Source organism: Camelina sativa, chromosome 11, assembly GCF_030686135.1.
Source record: "Camelina sativa cultivar CO46 ecotype springtype chromosome 11, ASM3068613v1".
In the NCBI taxonomy this organism is placed as follows: domain Eukaryota; kingdom Viridiplantae; phylum Streptophyta; class Magnoliopsida; order Brassicales; family Brassicaceae; genus Camelina; species Camelina sativa.
In genome coordinates, this window is record NC_141890.1 from 40129185 (window position 1) to 40143726 (window position 14542).

The 14542-nt window shown below is 38.1% G+C and overlaps 3 protein-coding genes across 4 annotated transcripts; 1 reads left to right on the forward strand and 2 right to left on the reverse strand.

The window, feature by feature from the left end:
• Nucleotides 1-1836: 1836 nt before the first annotated feature.
• On the forward strand, nt 1837-8905 carry LOC104725483 (methionine S-methyltransferase). The gene is made up of 12 exons (XM_010444150.3): nt 1837-2235; nt 3149-3342; nt 3594-3800; nt 3915-4010; nt 4448-4636; nt 4705-4893; nt 4982-5218; nt 5407-5541; nt 6147-6464; nt 6593-6772; nt 7093-8037; nt 8285-8905. Exons 1-12 carry the CDS (start codon nt 2013-2015, stop codon nt 8579-8581), a joined length of 3210 nt encoding a protein of 1069 aa, XP_010442452.2. The 5' UTR covers nt 1837-2012; the 3' UTR covers nt 8582-8905.
• A 312-nt stretch (nt 8906-9217) lies between these two features.
• Nucleotides 9218-12459, reverse strand: LOC104725484 (protein root UVB sensitive 6). 2 transcript variants are annotated; one of them, XM_010444152.3, is made up of 13 exons: nt 11914-12459; nt 11710-11808; nt 11499-11612; nt 11287-11358; nt 11099-11209; nt 10863-10982; nt 10558-10659; nt 10391-10463; nt 10178-10261; nt 10030-10094; nt 9844-9945; nt 9576-9749; nt 9218-9493 (listed from the first exon to the last, which is right to left on the reverse strand). In XM_010444152.3, exons 1-13 carry the CDS (start codon nt 12232-12234, stop codon nt 9422-9424), a joined length of 1509 nt encoding a protein of 502 aa, XP_010442454.1. In that variant the 5' UTR covers nt 12235-12459; the 3' UTR covers nt 9218-9421. The 2 variants fall into 2 exon arrangements, with proteins under 2 accessions (XP_010442454.1, XP_010442453.1); XM_010444151.3 differs by having other exon boundaries at nt 11905-12439.
• Nucleotides 12460-12835: 376 nt separating this feature from the next.
• LOC147935197 (uncharacterized) lies at nt 12836-13225 on the reverse strand. Its single transcript, XM_087472899.1, has one exon. It carries the CDS (start codon nt 13223-13225, stop codon nt 12836-12838), a length of 390 nt encoding a protein of 129 aa, XP_087329025.1.
• Between the last annotated feature and the right edge of the window lie 1317 nt (nt 13226-14542).

Below are 14542 nucleotides of genomic sequence, written 5' to 3' on the forward strand. Positions count from 1 at the left end.
TTCCTCATACATTTGGGAAACAAAACTCTAGGTGCCTAGAGAAGATTTAGTTTTCTTGTGATTAGACAAAGTGTAATTAATAACCAATTTACAAATTATTTTGTGGGATCAGAAAATTACTCTTATTTTCTTTTTAATTACCAGTATAGTTATAGTTTGATATGATCAATCATCAATGTATATTTGTTAATACCTTTTTTATTATTCGTTGTAAATATTCTCAATTCGAATTATGTAATCGTTATGTTCTAGGATTAATTAGATTTCGTAAACAGATTACCCGCCAAAATTAGTAATATCTACTATAGTAATCTATAGGAAATTAATAGCTAAGTTACGAACGTACGTAGTAGATATTAGGAATCGTAATCTACTAGCTAGCTATATGAAAAAACTAACAAATAATCCCATTAAAATAGTGAACGCTAGAAAAAAACCAAAAGACATTATCGGAATCAGTAATGTTTGTTTCCTTCCTCGGGTCTAGACTAGACTTGGTCTGTCTCTGCTGGGTTTTCACGTGATTGCTGCAAAGTTGATGATACACAACAACCATAACGTTTCTTCCTCGTAATTTAAAAAAAAAAATTATTGATTGGTTTCATATTAATATGTATCAAAACAAGTAGATATTTTATATAAAGTACACTCATGATTCCCCACCGGCCAACAGGCCCAACACCATTTATTTTATCATTCTTTGTTTTATTTAGAGAGAGAGAGAGAGTTAACAATGATGATATCATGGAATATAATCCATTATCCATTACAATACTCAATTTTTTTGTTTATGCATGTGCCTCAAATCATTAGGCTTCAACTTATAAATTATAACAACTTTGAGTTTATTTATTTATTTATAAATATGTTTTTGTCGCCAAAGTAATTCCGTAACTCATTAGATTAGCTTTTACAAAGTTCTATTCTAGGATATTACATATATATGACTACGTACATTGAATATAAGCTCAAGTTTGCACTTCTCTACTGATCTAAAAGAAGTTAAAATACTGCGTTAACGCTTGATGGATGATACCAACATTCCTCTTTGCAAGTCACTGCTTTTTTACTCTTTAATTTGTATTATATTATATATATAAAAGGCTATAAAATCCCAACAAAATGTTACTCTTAGTATATCCAAAGTCTCTATTATTGTTGCACTAATACTCTTAACCTTAGAGTTAGAGTAAGTTGGTTCCATGGTATCGTATATATATGCTTTAAATATGTATATATGTGTGTTCCATTCCACTTATGAAGTGACAAGCTAAATGATGTAAAGACTATAGATCTATGTCTTTAAGACTTATGGGAGATAAATTATCGTCTTTAGAGTTCTCTTGAGATACTGCTCTGCTTGCTTCGTGATGGTATATCTTTTTTTTTTAGTAACGTTAACAAGAAGTACTTATTCTCTCTTATATATTTCTGTTACATGATATAGCTTTCTTTTTATTCCCATCAAGTATGTAACCAAGTGTTTGGAGTAATTTGAGTTGTACTAAAAAGATTTAAGATTATATTGATGACTTTAGATGAATTTATAAGAAATAACTGGGATTTGTTATCAAAATTCGCTACTATTATTTCACTTAAAACCATGAAATTAAGTTTGACTAATACTAGTTTCTAATTCCACCCACTAATTTACTCTATCTTATATTATAGACTACATACTTTCTATTTTAAAAAAATCAAACTTTCTATTTATTTTATAATTTTGTGCACCTTTATATCGAAAGCCATGTTTTTGGTCTCATTTTCGGGACAAAAAAGACTTTTACAATTTACAAATATGTTGAATAAATAAATAAAAATTAGTTATTTTTTATTAGTCAAAAGGTCATCCTACGCCACAAAATGCAGCATTATTATAGAATCAAATTAGTTATTTGATTCCTTGGCATTGCCTGGTGAGAGAGAGAGAGTCACAAACCCAAACCCACACTTTCACTTTTTCTTCATTCTTTCTCTACTAATAAACTCACTCCGATCGCTTGTTGACGATAATGGCGGACCTCTCTGTCGACGATTTCCTCAACCAGTGCAAACAATCCGGCGACGCAGCTTACGGCGCCTTGCGATCAGTCCTGGAGCGGCTCGAGGATCCGAATACTCGATCCAAGGCTCGGATCTTCCTCTCTGACATCTACAAACGCGTCGGATCCTCCGAGTCGTCTCTCCAAACCTACCATTTCCATATCCAGGACATCTTCCTCGATCAATACGAAGGTACTAGTAGTTTCATCGATCCGATTCCTTTTTTAACACGATCCTTGAGTATTGTTCTGTTCTTGTGATTAGATGTTGTTAAATGAATTTGATTGAGCTGCGCATACTGATTTGGTTGATTTTGTTAAGATTTATCTATCCGATCTCACATTATTTTGTTTAGTTGACTTCGTGATCGATTTCTTCGCCGCCGAATTATCTGTTTTCTGGTTTCGTTTTCTTTATTTCCCGGGAAGGTGGGATGATTCCGGTGGCAATTTCGTCGTTTTTTTTACTGCAATCGCCGAGTAATTGACAAACACGTCGCCTTGTTTGTCCAATGAATACGCTAACGATTTACTATACATTTAGCTTTTCGAGGCCCCTTTGTCGTTTTCTTTGTAACACTGAGTCAACTGCACGTTTCACTTCTTTTTTTTGTATCTTTTTTTAACTATTGTTGTCTGTCATTCTCATATGAGTTTCTATAATGATTCAACATGTGTCATTATGTACCACCATGATTATGACTTTCAAACATAAAAGTTTGCTCTGGAAGACATTGATCATGGCAATCAAACAACGCCGATATTTGTATTCCTGACTGTTGGGAGATCATATCAGCTTTAGGCTTATGCACAGTGACAAACAGATTTAATATCAAACTGTTCCTTTAGAGTATTAATTTATTTTCCAAGAAGCAAAGTTTGCAAAATGTTCTGAAATTTTACTTGATTCTGTCGCTCTGAGTAATATTAGAAGGCATGATCAACCGGAGTTTAAGATTTATATCAGCAGTTGGAAATTCTTTTTTTCTTTCTAGGAACTTCTTGCAGTGTATCTCTTACATCCTATTGCAGCTGATATTGGCTACCTTATAATTAGGATTCATGTTTGTATCAGACACCAATACATCTTCCACTCTTTTCTGCAGGTTTTCAGTCCAGAAAAAAGTTAACCATGATGGTCATTCCTAGTATTTTTATTCCAGAAGACTGGTCATTCACATTTTATGAAGGACTTAATAGACATCCTGACACCATCTTCAAGGATAAGACTATCGCTGAACTTGGCTGTGGGAATGGATGGATATCAATAGCCATAGCTGCTAAGTGGTTGCCTTCAAAGGTCAGTATATGTTCAATGAATTTTTAGAAGTACCACTACTGAAGCTTTCAATTTGGGTCGGAGGACTACATGCTTTCATCTTCGTAGAAAGGGAAATAACTGTAGCAATGTCATCTATTAGTATGATTATTGTTTCTATTTTTTATATTGCCCCTCATACATACCCTGGATATGCTTTAGGTAAGTTTTTGGTAGTTAACAGTAGCATACCAGTGTCAAGCTTATAACTTCACAATTACGTGTTTTTGCAGGTATATGGGCTTGATATTAATCCTAGAGCTGTAAAAATTTCTTGGATAAATTTGTACCTAAACGCTCTTGATGATAATGGCGAACCAGTCTATGATGACGAGAAGAAAACTTTATTGGATAGAGTGGAATTCTATGAATCTGATTTGCTTGGTTATTGTAGAGATAATAAAATTCAGCTCGAGAGAATTGTAGGATGCATACCTCAGGTAATTTTTTCCTTCTGGTCTCCATATCTTATATGTGTAGGAGTAGTTTAAACTTCTATAAATTAACGAATTCCTTTTATGTGCGCTTCCTTTGATGCAATGTTCTTGTGGCAGATTCTTAATCCAAACCCAGAAGCAATGTCTAAGCTGATAACAGAAAATGCAAGTGAGGAATTTCTCCATTCGCTGAGTAACTATTGTGCCCTTCAGGTAAGGGAATCTTTGTTTTTTTTCCAGCAAAATTACTCTTGAAAGTATCTATAGTACGTTAGCAAACTAGCACCTAGAACTCTTTTGGTATTGTCCAATTACATGTTATATCCTTCGATTGTCTAGTCCATGATGCTTCTTCTCTTCCTTTTCTATCAAAATTCATGTGCAATCTCACTGTGAGCTTTTGGTAGCATTATTGAGCCAGTCATATGTATGCATGCCATATCGCATTTCAACCTAACTTTGGCATGTTTGTGATGAGTAATTACAGCAGAATTTTTTTTTTTGTCTCTGTAAAATCCATAACATCCTCTCTTTCTTCTGTTGCCTGCGATGACACATTCTCTTGCTTTTATTTACTCTAAAAGGTGTAAATGATAGATCATATTACTTTGTTAATGTTAATGCTTGATAATTTTTGTATACATATTCAGGGTTTTGTTGAAGATCAGTTTGGCTTAGGTTTGATTGCCAGAGCGGTGGAAGAGGGAATATCTGTCATCAAACCTGCAGGGATTATGATATTCAACATGGGTGGTCGTCCTGGGCAAGGTGTCTGTAGACGCTTGTTTGAGCGGCGAGGAGTCCGTGTTACACAGATGTGGCAGACTAAAATACTTCAGGTAAGAATTTCATTAAAGTCTTGAAAGAACATGCTCCTCCACAATGGCCACTTGATATGTGTTTACAGGCTGCAGATACCGATATCTCGGCATTAGTTGAAATTGAGAGGAGCAGCCCTCATCGTTTTGAGTTTTTTATGGGACTTGCCGGAGACCAACCAATTTGTGCTCGAACCGCATGGGCCTATGGAAAGTCTGGTGGACGAATCTCCCATGCTTTATCGGTTTATAGTTGTCAGCTTCGCCAACCAAGTCAAGTGGGTAGATAAATAAACTTTCTTTTAGACAAAATGTTTATGTTTTATGAACAACATAGTAATCAATTAAGGTGGTTATGATTGACAGGTTAAGATAATTTTTGACTTCTTGAAAAATGGATTTCAAGAAATCAGTAATTCACTGGATTTATCTTTCGAGGATGAAGCTGTGGCTGATGAGAAAATTCCATTTCTAGCCTATCTTGCTAGTGTCTTGAAAAATAGCTCCTATTTCCCGTTTGAACCTCCAGCTGGCAGCAAAAGATTCTGCAGTCTAATTGCAGGCTTTATGAGGACATACCACCGTATTCCAATTAATCAGGATGTAAGACTATTCTCTATTGTATTTTTCTTATAGCTGTTGAGACAGTAAACACCTTTTTAAAGATCTCGTGGAATGGAAAAGAATGAAACACTTGAGACTTCTGGACTCATAAAATGTCTAGCATTGTAATTTTTCTTTCACGCAAAAGCTTCCAATCATATCTGAGTCTGCTTCTTTTTGTTTGCAAGAACATTGTCGTGTTTCCATCAAGGGCTGTAGCCATCGAGAGTGCATTTCGGTTATTCTCCCCTCGACTTGCAATCGTTGATGAGCATTTAACTCGACAACTTCCGAGGAGTTGGCTAACCTCTCTAGCCATTGAGGTAAAATTGTTATCCATATCTAGTACTTTACTGTATTTTGGAACGAAATGATGCAAGCGATGCATTGCGCTTCTACACAATGGGATGCTATTATGATGCTGGCTAAAGTGTCACCTAGTGTTATGAGTGGGTATATCTTCCTAGCTGGAATAGGACATAATAATTCTTACTGAAGTAGTTGAAAATTAACAAGTCAAGATAAAAACAAAATAATCAGTCATTTAATGTAGAAGTGGAAAGCCAGTAGTTCGAGTGTATAGAGAAGAAACTAGTAGCTAAATTCAAAAGATAACTAGAGTATCATGGATGGTGTAGAGTTATTAGCCTACAATTGAGATGCAAAAGCTCCTTGTTTATGAGGATTTGTATACCATGTGAGACTAGGATTTAATTTTAGTGACTGTGCTGTGAGAAAGAATGATAGTTGGTTCGTATATTCTTCTACGAATATAAATGCACTTGGTATTCTAATAGATGAAAGTTCTGCCATAAGATATCATTTTACTTGACGTTGCTATGAATTTATTGACTGTCCCTCCGAGTGTATTTTATTGATGGATGATTTCTGTTTATGATGTGCTTAACCGGAAACTTTTTAATTATAGAACACTAGCATGGAGAAACCAGATGATCAAATCACAGTCATCGAATCCCCGCACCAGTCTGATCTGATGATAGAACTCATTAAGAAACTAAAGCCACAGGTGGTAGTTACTGGAATGGCTCCATTTGAAGTCATCACCAGTTCATCATTTTTGCACCTGTTGGACGTGACGAGAGAAATTGGATGTCGACTCTTCTTGGATATATCTGATCACTTTGAATTGTCTAGCCTCCCTTCATCCAATGGAGTACTAAAATATCTCGCTGAAAATCAACTACCTTCTCATGCAGCAATTATCTGCGGTCTGGTAAAGAATAAGGTAAAGTTTTCGTCCAACCACATCGGTGACAAGTATGCATTATGTTCTGTGTCATTTAATTGAGAAAGAATTAACTCTGAGATTCATTTCCTTAAAGCTCTTAAAGTAGTGTCATGTGCGTTCTGCAGGTCTATTCAGATTTAGAAGTAGCATTTGTCATTTCAGAAGTGGATGACATTTCTAAGGCCTTATCCAAAACTGTGGAAGTCTTAGAAGGTCATACTGCTATTATCAGTCAATACTACTATGGTTGCCTTTTCCATGAGCTTCTGGCTTTCCAGCTTGCTGATCGTCATGCCCCCGCTGAGGTATGTAGTTAAATCTGTCCTAACATACGTGATAGATTTATTCTCAGGGTGAGTTCAGTTAATTTTTTGTCCCCAGTGACTGTGACTTGCATAGTAGTATTTCCTTTAAAAAGAGGCCGGCTGAAAAAAGACTTATGGTGTACTTGATTAAATCTTGACATTTAGTGATTTGTAATCATGACACCCTAAACCTTACAATCCCGGCCAATAGAAGTAACAAAAAAATTCTATATTAAGCTCGTTTGTGGAACAATGTTAAACCAATGTATCCATTGTATGTTGAAACATCTCTATTCAGTTCTATATTATGTGTCTTGTAGAGGGAAAGTGAGAAGACAAAGTCTGAAGAGATCATTGGATTTTCAAGCTCAGCCGTCTCTATTCTGAAAGATGCTGAGCTTTCAGTCACTGAGATTGACGACAGTTCTCTAATCCACATGGACGTGGATCAAAGTTTCTTGCCAATTCCACGATCTGTTAAGGCTGCAATCTTTGAAAGTTTTGTGAGGCAGAACATATCTGAAGCAGAAGTTGATATCAACCCAAGTATTAAGCAGTTTGTATGGACTAATTATGGGTTTCCAACCAAAAGCAGCACAGGCTTTGTATATGCTGATGGCTCACTAGCACTATTCAATAAACTGGTCATGTGTTGCGCTCAAGAAGGTGGAACACTCTGTTTACCTGCTGGCACAAATGGGAATTATGTTGCTGCTGCCAAATTTTTAAAAGCTAATGTTGTGAATATGCCTACTGAGTCTAGTGATGGCTTTAAGCTGACGGAAATGAGCCTAACGAAAGCACTCGAGTCTGTCAAGAAGCCGTGGGTTTGTATATCTGGACCAACAGTTAGCCCTACAGGCTTGGTGTACAGCAATGAGGAAATGAATATATTATTGGCTACTTGTGCTAAGTTTGGAGCAAAGGTCATCATTGATACTTCATTCTCCGGATTAGAATACAGTGCAACTAGCTGGGATTTGAAGAATGCTCTGTCGAAATTGGATTCATCCTTGTCAGTTTCGCTTCTTGGATGTCTCTCTTTGAATCTACTAAGTGGAGCTCTGAAACTCGGGTTTCTAGTTTTGGATCAGTCTGTCATTGATGCCTTCCATACCCTCCCAGGCCTGAGTAAACCGCACAGCACTGTGAAATATGCTGCTAAGAAGATGTTGGCTCTGAAAGAAGAGAAGGCGGGTGACTTTTTGGATGCCGTTTCTGAAACCATTAAAACGTTGGAGGGCAGATCCAAACGCTTAAAAGAGGTACTCATTCCTGCCTTCAGAAAATTTCTTTTGCAAAAAAATCTCTCACATGGTTAAGGCTATGATTTCGTATGGAAAAAATACACAATAAAACGTAAAAGCAAACAAACAAAAGGTTTAAGTAGTTGTAGATGAATTTGTTCAATTTCATGTTTTTGTTAACAATGCAGCAGAGTAGGTAAATGTTGATTCTATAACCGCATGGTGTTAGGTTGTTAATCTTCTTTTTGTGAAATATTGAAAACAGGTATTAGAGAACTCTGGTTGGGAGGTTATCCAACCCTCAGCGGGAATCTCAATGGTGGCAAAGCCGAAAGCATATCTCAACAAAACAGTAAAGGTGAAAGCAGGAGATGGACAGGAAGTCAAGCTTACGGATTCAAATATGAGGGACGTGTTCCTCAGTCATACTGGTGTTTGCTTGAACAGCGGTTCCTGGACCGGAATTCCTGGTTACTGCCGCTTTTCATTTGCATTGGAGGATAGTGAGTTTGACAAGGCTATTGAATCAATAGCTCAGTTTAAAAGCGTGCTTGCTAATTGAAACGTGCTTCTTTCATTTACGCTGCCATCTTCTTGAACTTGAACTTGAACTAAGGGGTCATTGTGCATTGCTGGTTCTTGGACTTACTCGTCGCTATACTTCTGCATTCCTTTGTTCTGTTGTTTCTAATAATTCGCGTGCCCGTTTCTTGGTCAGCCTCATAACGGGTTTCCCTTTTCAGAGCGTGATCTGTTCATGCTAATAAAGGACTTACAAGTGACTCTGTTCACAAACGGTTATAGCAAAGACTTTGTTTGTTGTGTATTTTAATGTGAATAAGTCTCTTTGTTTCTGAAGTTTCTATGAAGTTTCATTTATATCTAATCTTGGGCTGTCTCTACAATGTTCGACTACAGTATGCGTCTGATCTGAAATTTGGAGAAAATATGTAACACCTTGAATATATCTTTAAGGTCGATTATTTTTACAGTTCAGAACGTAATCATTAATAAGATGTCAAAAAACTTTTTTACACAAGTACCTGGAAAGGACTTAGTTATATAGGTTCTCTAAGGATTTCAAAATGGATCCAAAGTTGGGTTTTGCGGTCCACCAATGTGAACCGCAAGTCTTCTATGTTTATAAAATTCGTGTAACAAACTGACAATTATGGTGTGAAGTGGTACACAAAGAAGATTCAACTGTTAAATTGCACCAGTGGCATTCCCACAATTTACAAGTGCTACATATCATTCTATTTTTTTACAGCATGGTTAATAAAAACGTGTACCAACCAAAACCTGTTTCTTCTTCATTAAACCAAGACAGCAAAATTTAGAGTGTGCAGTGAAATAACTATAAAAGCCGATTCAGGTCAATGACCATTAACCAGACATTGTTTTACTCCCCCTCATTCACATGACATAACCTAGCCCGGCCAGGATTAAGCAGAGATTCTGACATTCTCCAACCCTGACAATATGGACGATCCAGCTCTTTCAATAATTGCATACTCTAAAAACATAGAAGTATCAACAGATTTCTACCAAGTTACCTGTTCTGCAGCCCTGCTTTTGAAGATGCCATATGATGTAGAAACCATTTCACACGACTCAGCAATCCGAGACTCAAGCTCATATTCCATAGGAGCAAAAGCAGGATCTGACTGCTCCATCAATTTTGGGATACCATCTTTTGATTGATTCATGAAATGAAGAAGCACATGTGCCTGTGATATCATCATGCAAACGAATGAGAAAATTTAGGCCTTTATTACTTCTTCTCCACAGATTAGAGATATATAAGATGGAAAATTATCCCACATGAAATGCTGCTTTGAGAATGTCATCCGAGTTAGCCTGATGCTTGAGCAGTGCATACACTTTACCCTTGGTAGGGCTGTATGTTACCATGTATCTTTCTTTCTGCCATACGAAGAGAGAATTAAGTCAAATATGGAACCAAAAAGGTTTCAGCTTGATATATGACATAAAGGACAAAACGCATACATCGAAGAATGGCTTTACTGCCAGATATGTGCTGGGGTCTTGGAATGCATCCTTAAATCTGGCTCCTGCCAAATGGTATGAAAATCCATATCAGTAATGTTAACCAAAAAAAAAATATAAGTTCTTAGGAACAGATAACAACACATACCAAGCATCACTGGCCGATCATCCACCCATGGAAAAGTGAATATCTTTTCTTGGATATTACCTTCCTGCAGTGAGGGAACCCGCCCTGCAGATAGATAGAAAGTTCAATCTGTGAAGTTTGAATGTGACTAGGTTGGCCAAAAAACACTGGGAGTGGGATATCAGAGCTATAGGAGTACACTCATGTTCATACTACCAAAGCATCATAGCTTACCAGTCTTGAGAAAGGACTCCACTGCTACTGTAAATCTCGCACGGTTTAGAGTATGCAATACTACAGATCTAACCTGAAAGGGAACCAGCGACGTCTTTGTAAACAAAAAATCCAGAAATCCTGAAGAGGAGTAAAAGAGATATACTTGAAACAAAGATAGATTATACCTCTTGGTATGAGCTCATGAGATAGCCACATGATAGAAGACCAAAGGTTGTGACCAAAGAAGGGTTTCTTTTGGATATCAGGATGCTAAACCCAGTTCCCATCTTCACGTAGAAAAAAATCATAACAAATGAAAACAATTTTAAAACTCAAAAAGATACAATAAGCACTTAATAACATCAAACAAAATCTATTGTGAGAGCCACTAGTGACAAGTAGCAATTTCGCTTCTAAAAGTCCATGTTTCATTCAGCTTGACAGATTAAACCAACAAAACACCCAAGTGATAATGAGAAAAAGGTCATACCAGATCAGCAATATTACCAACACACTCCCCCTTAGCAGTGACATCTCCTATGTTTTCTCCTTTAGCAAAGGCTTTATAGATCGGTGTACGAGTAGATGTTGATGTTACAGCCGCAACATTCTGTGATAAAACAATGCAAGATACAAACTGATAATTGATACAAAAAAAAAATGAAAGACTAACAAAACTATTGAAAATTAATAACAGTTCTTAGTGTTAAAAGATGATGACACTACCTTAACAACATTAGCAGCACAAGCCAGTGGAAGAAAAAGATGTGGAACTGCAGCAGTCGCTAACTCTACACCAGCACCCAGCTCCATCAATAGATCACCAGCAAACCGTAACTGCAAGCCAAAGTGAGTTAGAAGGTGAGAGAGAGTCAACAAAAGCACATGTTTAAGTCATCGAACCAAATAAGTACCTGTTTCAAATCATAATCAAACTTCTTTCCCTGCCGCGCAAAAAGCATTTTTCCAACACGTCCAGCACCATCCTAAAAAAATTTATATGATATTCAACAATGAAGTGAGCGAGTCTTCATCTCATATAGAAGGATTTATATACTTCTGCAACACATTAGATATAATGTAATTGAAGAAACCACATGCATGAACTAGAAAGGAAAAAGCAAACCTTGAGAATCCAATTGATGGCAACAGCAGCAGAAGCAGAACTGTTTCTTGAAGCTCCAACAGAATTAAGAAGAGTTTGAGTAGTAAACACACCCATAGCTCCACCAAAGAAATGCTACAACATCATCATCATCAAACAGTCAAAAAGATCAATCAATAACACAGAATTCTAAACAAAACAAACAAACAAAAACTCAAAAGAAGAATCATACTTTCAAAGCTCTCCAAGTCATATACGGAACATAAGACGCATTAACACTCCCGGGAAAGCCTTCAGGTACAACATAAGATCTAAGAAACGAACCCACTTCCTGTAATACACAATTTGAACACGTTTCACTTAATTGATCCAATTTCAAATAATAGCATCAACCAACCAAAAGGAATAGGTTTTAAATCCATGGAACCTGGCATACATCAAAAGGAGTCTGAGGAGAGTGCAAGCTAATAGCACGAAATGAGTTTTTCTTGAATCCACCAGAAGAACCATCGGTCTCGGCGACATACTTAAACCGACGGCCGTCGATTTCTTCGCAGCAGATCAATCTGAGAGTGGAATGAAGAAATTGAGAATCGGGAGAGGGAGGAGAGAGAAGAGGGAGGTCATCATCGGGAGGGGAAGCGAGAGAGGCGCTGATGCGGAGAGTTTCGCGAGAGAGGAGACGGACGGAGTCGAAGGAGGAGGAGGTAATGGTTTCGGGTGAAGGAGAATGATGTTTCAGCTTGACGCTTGGCATTGTTGTTGTGAATCTAATGAAGAAGAAGAAGAAGAAGGGATTTTGAATCTAAATATCAGTTCCTCTCTCTATCTCTCTCTCCGGCGGAGGAAACGAGACCAGAGTTGTTGTGTTCTTCTTCCACTTGTTGTTTCACAATCAAATTCATCTTTAGCCTTCTTTTTATTTTTTCTTTTAATATATTTATCCATTTTTTTTTTTTACAATAAAATATAAGATTGGCTCAAACAACCGAATGCGTAAAAATATTGTTTACATAGCTAGCTAAATGCGGTAATATGCGAACACGTCGCGCAAGATTATCCGCTTTACCATTCTGAGAGTGAGGGAAGTAGACCAAAGAAAAAGAAGCAAACTCCTCCTTATCCGTCGGTATGTCCTCAAAATAAGGCGTAAAAGCTGGCCACTCGGAAGACGAAGACACCATCTTCACTAAGTCGGAGCAGTCGGTGAAAAAAACAATGGATTGGTTATCCGCTCCAATCATACAGCGCATAGCCCAAACAAGGGCTTCAATCTCGACATGAAGAGGAGATAGACTACGGTGATGGTTGGCAGCACCCATAGTAGGGGCATCACCCCAGGGCGAAGTACAAAACCATCATCTACCCGCGAAACGATCTGTTGCTTTCCAAGAACCATCTACAAAATAAATATAGCTCGATAGGGGCCTAGGAACCTGTAAGCCCCTACTTTCACGATGCCCTGTCGCAACGGGAACATCCAAAGGTAATGTCAGTTCATCCACTTGAGCCGAAGCCCAGGCTTTTGCCTCATCCTCTGCTAACCGCAAGATGGCTAGGGGGTTGGAATCAAGGTTACCAAAAAGTTTATCATTACGCGCTTTCCAGATATACCACAGAATCCAAGGGAAAAATTCATAGTCTGGGACATTTGTAAACCGCCAAAAAAGGAAATCCATATTTGTGACAACAAACTCCGAGGGGAAAAATTCTGGGGCCGGCACAAAAGTAGTCGTAAGCTGAGCCATATCCCAGGAGTTGGAACTCCTGTCAATGAAATTTGTAACTCGAAGCAAAGGGTCAGAAGGCAACCATGTGCTTAGTGCTGGTCTCGGGGATTGAGCAGGGATCCATGGGTCAGTCCATACAGAGATGGAAGCATCAGATCCTACCCGTTTAATGAGTCTTTTCTTAACCAGAGAGCGAGCAGAAATCATACTCTGCCACCCATAGGAGGGGGAATAAGATTTAATAGGATCCAAAGGATCAGAATGCCGATAGTAGCGTCCTTTAAACACCCGTGTGAAAAGTGAATCCGATACTGTAATCAAACGCCAGAGCTGCTTCGCCAGCAACGCCGTGCTATAATCATCCAAACACTGAACACCCAGACCTCCTGTATCTTTACCATGACAAAGTTTAACCCTCGTGATTGTCCAGACGACCTCCACCAGAAATTAGAAATTGCACTAGTCAATTTCCTCGTAACCGTCTTAGGTAACCGAAAGCACGACATAACGAAATTAGGAACAGCCGTAGCAACAGACTTGATCATTACCTCCTTGCCGCCCTTTGACAAAAGCCTAGCTGGCCCCCCACTAGCCTGGACTTGCAACCTATCCTATACAAACGAAAATATTTTCGTCTTAGCACCCCCTAAGCTTTCCGGAATACCTAAGTAAGATCCCATACCACCCAAATTTGTGATCCCTAGAACCCCTTTCAGCTCCTCCCGAAGATCATTGTCCACCGTATGTTCAAACTGGACCGAGGACTTCTGAAAATTTATTTGTTGACCCGAAACCCTTTCATATTTCCCAAGGATCCCTAGTACCACCTCGCATTGCTCCTTCGTATCCCGACAGAAGAAAAGACTGTCGTCTGCAAATAAGAGATGGGAAATGGGAGGACTAGCAGTCGAAACCTTAATCCCAGTAAGAAGTTTCAGCCGCTCAGCCTTCCGAAAATGAGCGATAAGCACCTTCGTGCAAAGAATAAAAAGGTAAAGTGCCAAAGGGTCCCCATGACGTAGTCCCCGACCAGGATTAATGGAGCCATGAGCCTGGCCATTAATCAAAACCTTATACTGAACCGATGTCACACAGTACATAATCCATGATATCCATTTGTCGCAAAAATCGAATTGCCTGAGCAAATATTCAACAAACCGAATTGCATGATATCCACTCGGTCATAAGCCTTACTCATATTCGTCTTAATAGCCACGAACTTCCCCTTGCAAGAAGGGTTGGTTCGTAGACCATGAAACATTTCCTGAGCAATCAAAATATTATCTGAGATTAAACGTCCCTCAACAAATGCTGATTGTGTTTCCGAAACAAGGG

Bases quoted from the DNA above. Each gene is read 5' to 3' on its own strand.
- LOC104725483 (XM_010444150.3), top strand. From the start codon at position 2,013: ATGGCGGACCTCTCTGTCGACGATTTCCTCAACCAGTGCAAACAATCC. The intron at 3,801-3,914 runs GTAATTTTTTCC...TTCTTGTGGCAG, and splicing joins TTGTAGGATGCATACCTCAG to ATTCTTAATCCAAACCCAGA. The intron at 5,542-6,146 runs GTAAAATTGTTA...TTTTAATTATAG, and splicing joins TAACCTCTCTAGCCATTGAG to AACACTAGCATGGAGAAACC.
- LOC104725484 (XM_010444151.3), bottom strand. From the start codon at position 12,234: ATGCCAAGCGTCAAGCTGAAACATCATTCTCCTTCACCCGAAACCATT. The intron at 11,359-11,498 runs GTTTGCTTTTTC...AAATTTTTTTAG, and splicing joins CCATCAATTGGATTCTCAAG to GATGGTGCTGGACGTGTTGG. The intron at 9,494-9,575 runs GTAACTTGGTAG...CCATATTGTCAG, and splicing joins AAAGCAGGGCTGCAGAACAG to GGTTGGAGAATGTCAGAATC.
- LOC147935197 (XM_087472899.1), bottom strand. From the start codon at position 13,225: ATGGCTCAGCTTACGACTACTTTTGTGCCGGCCCCAGAATTTTTCCCC.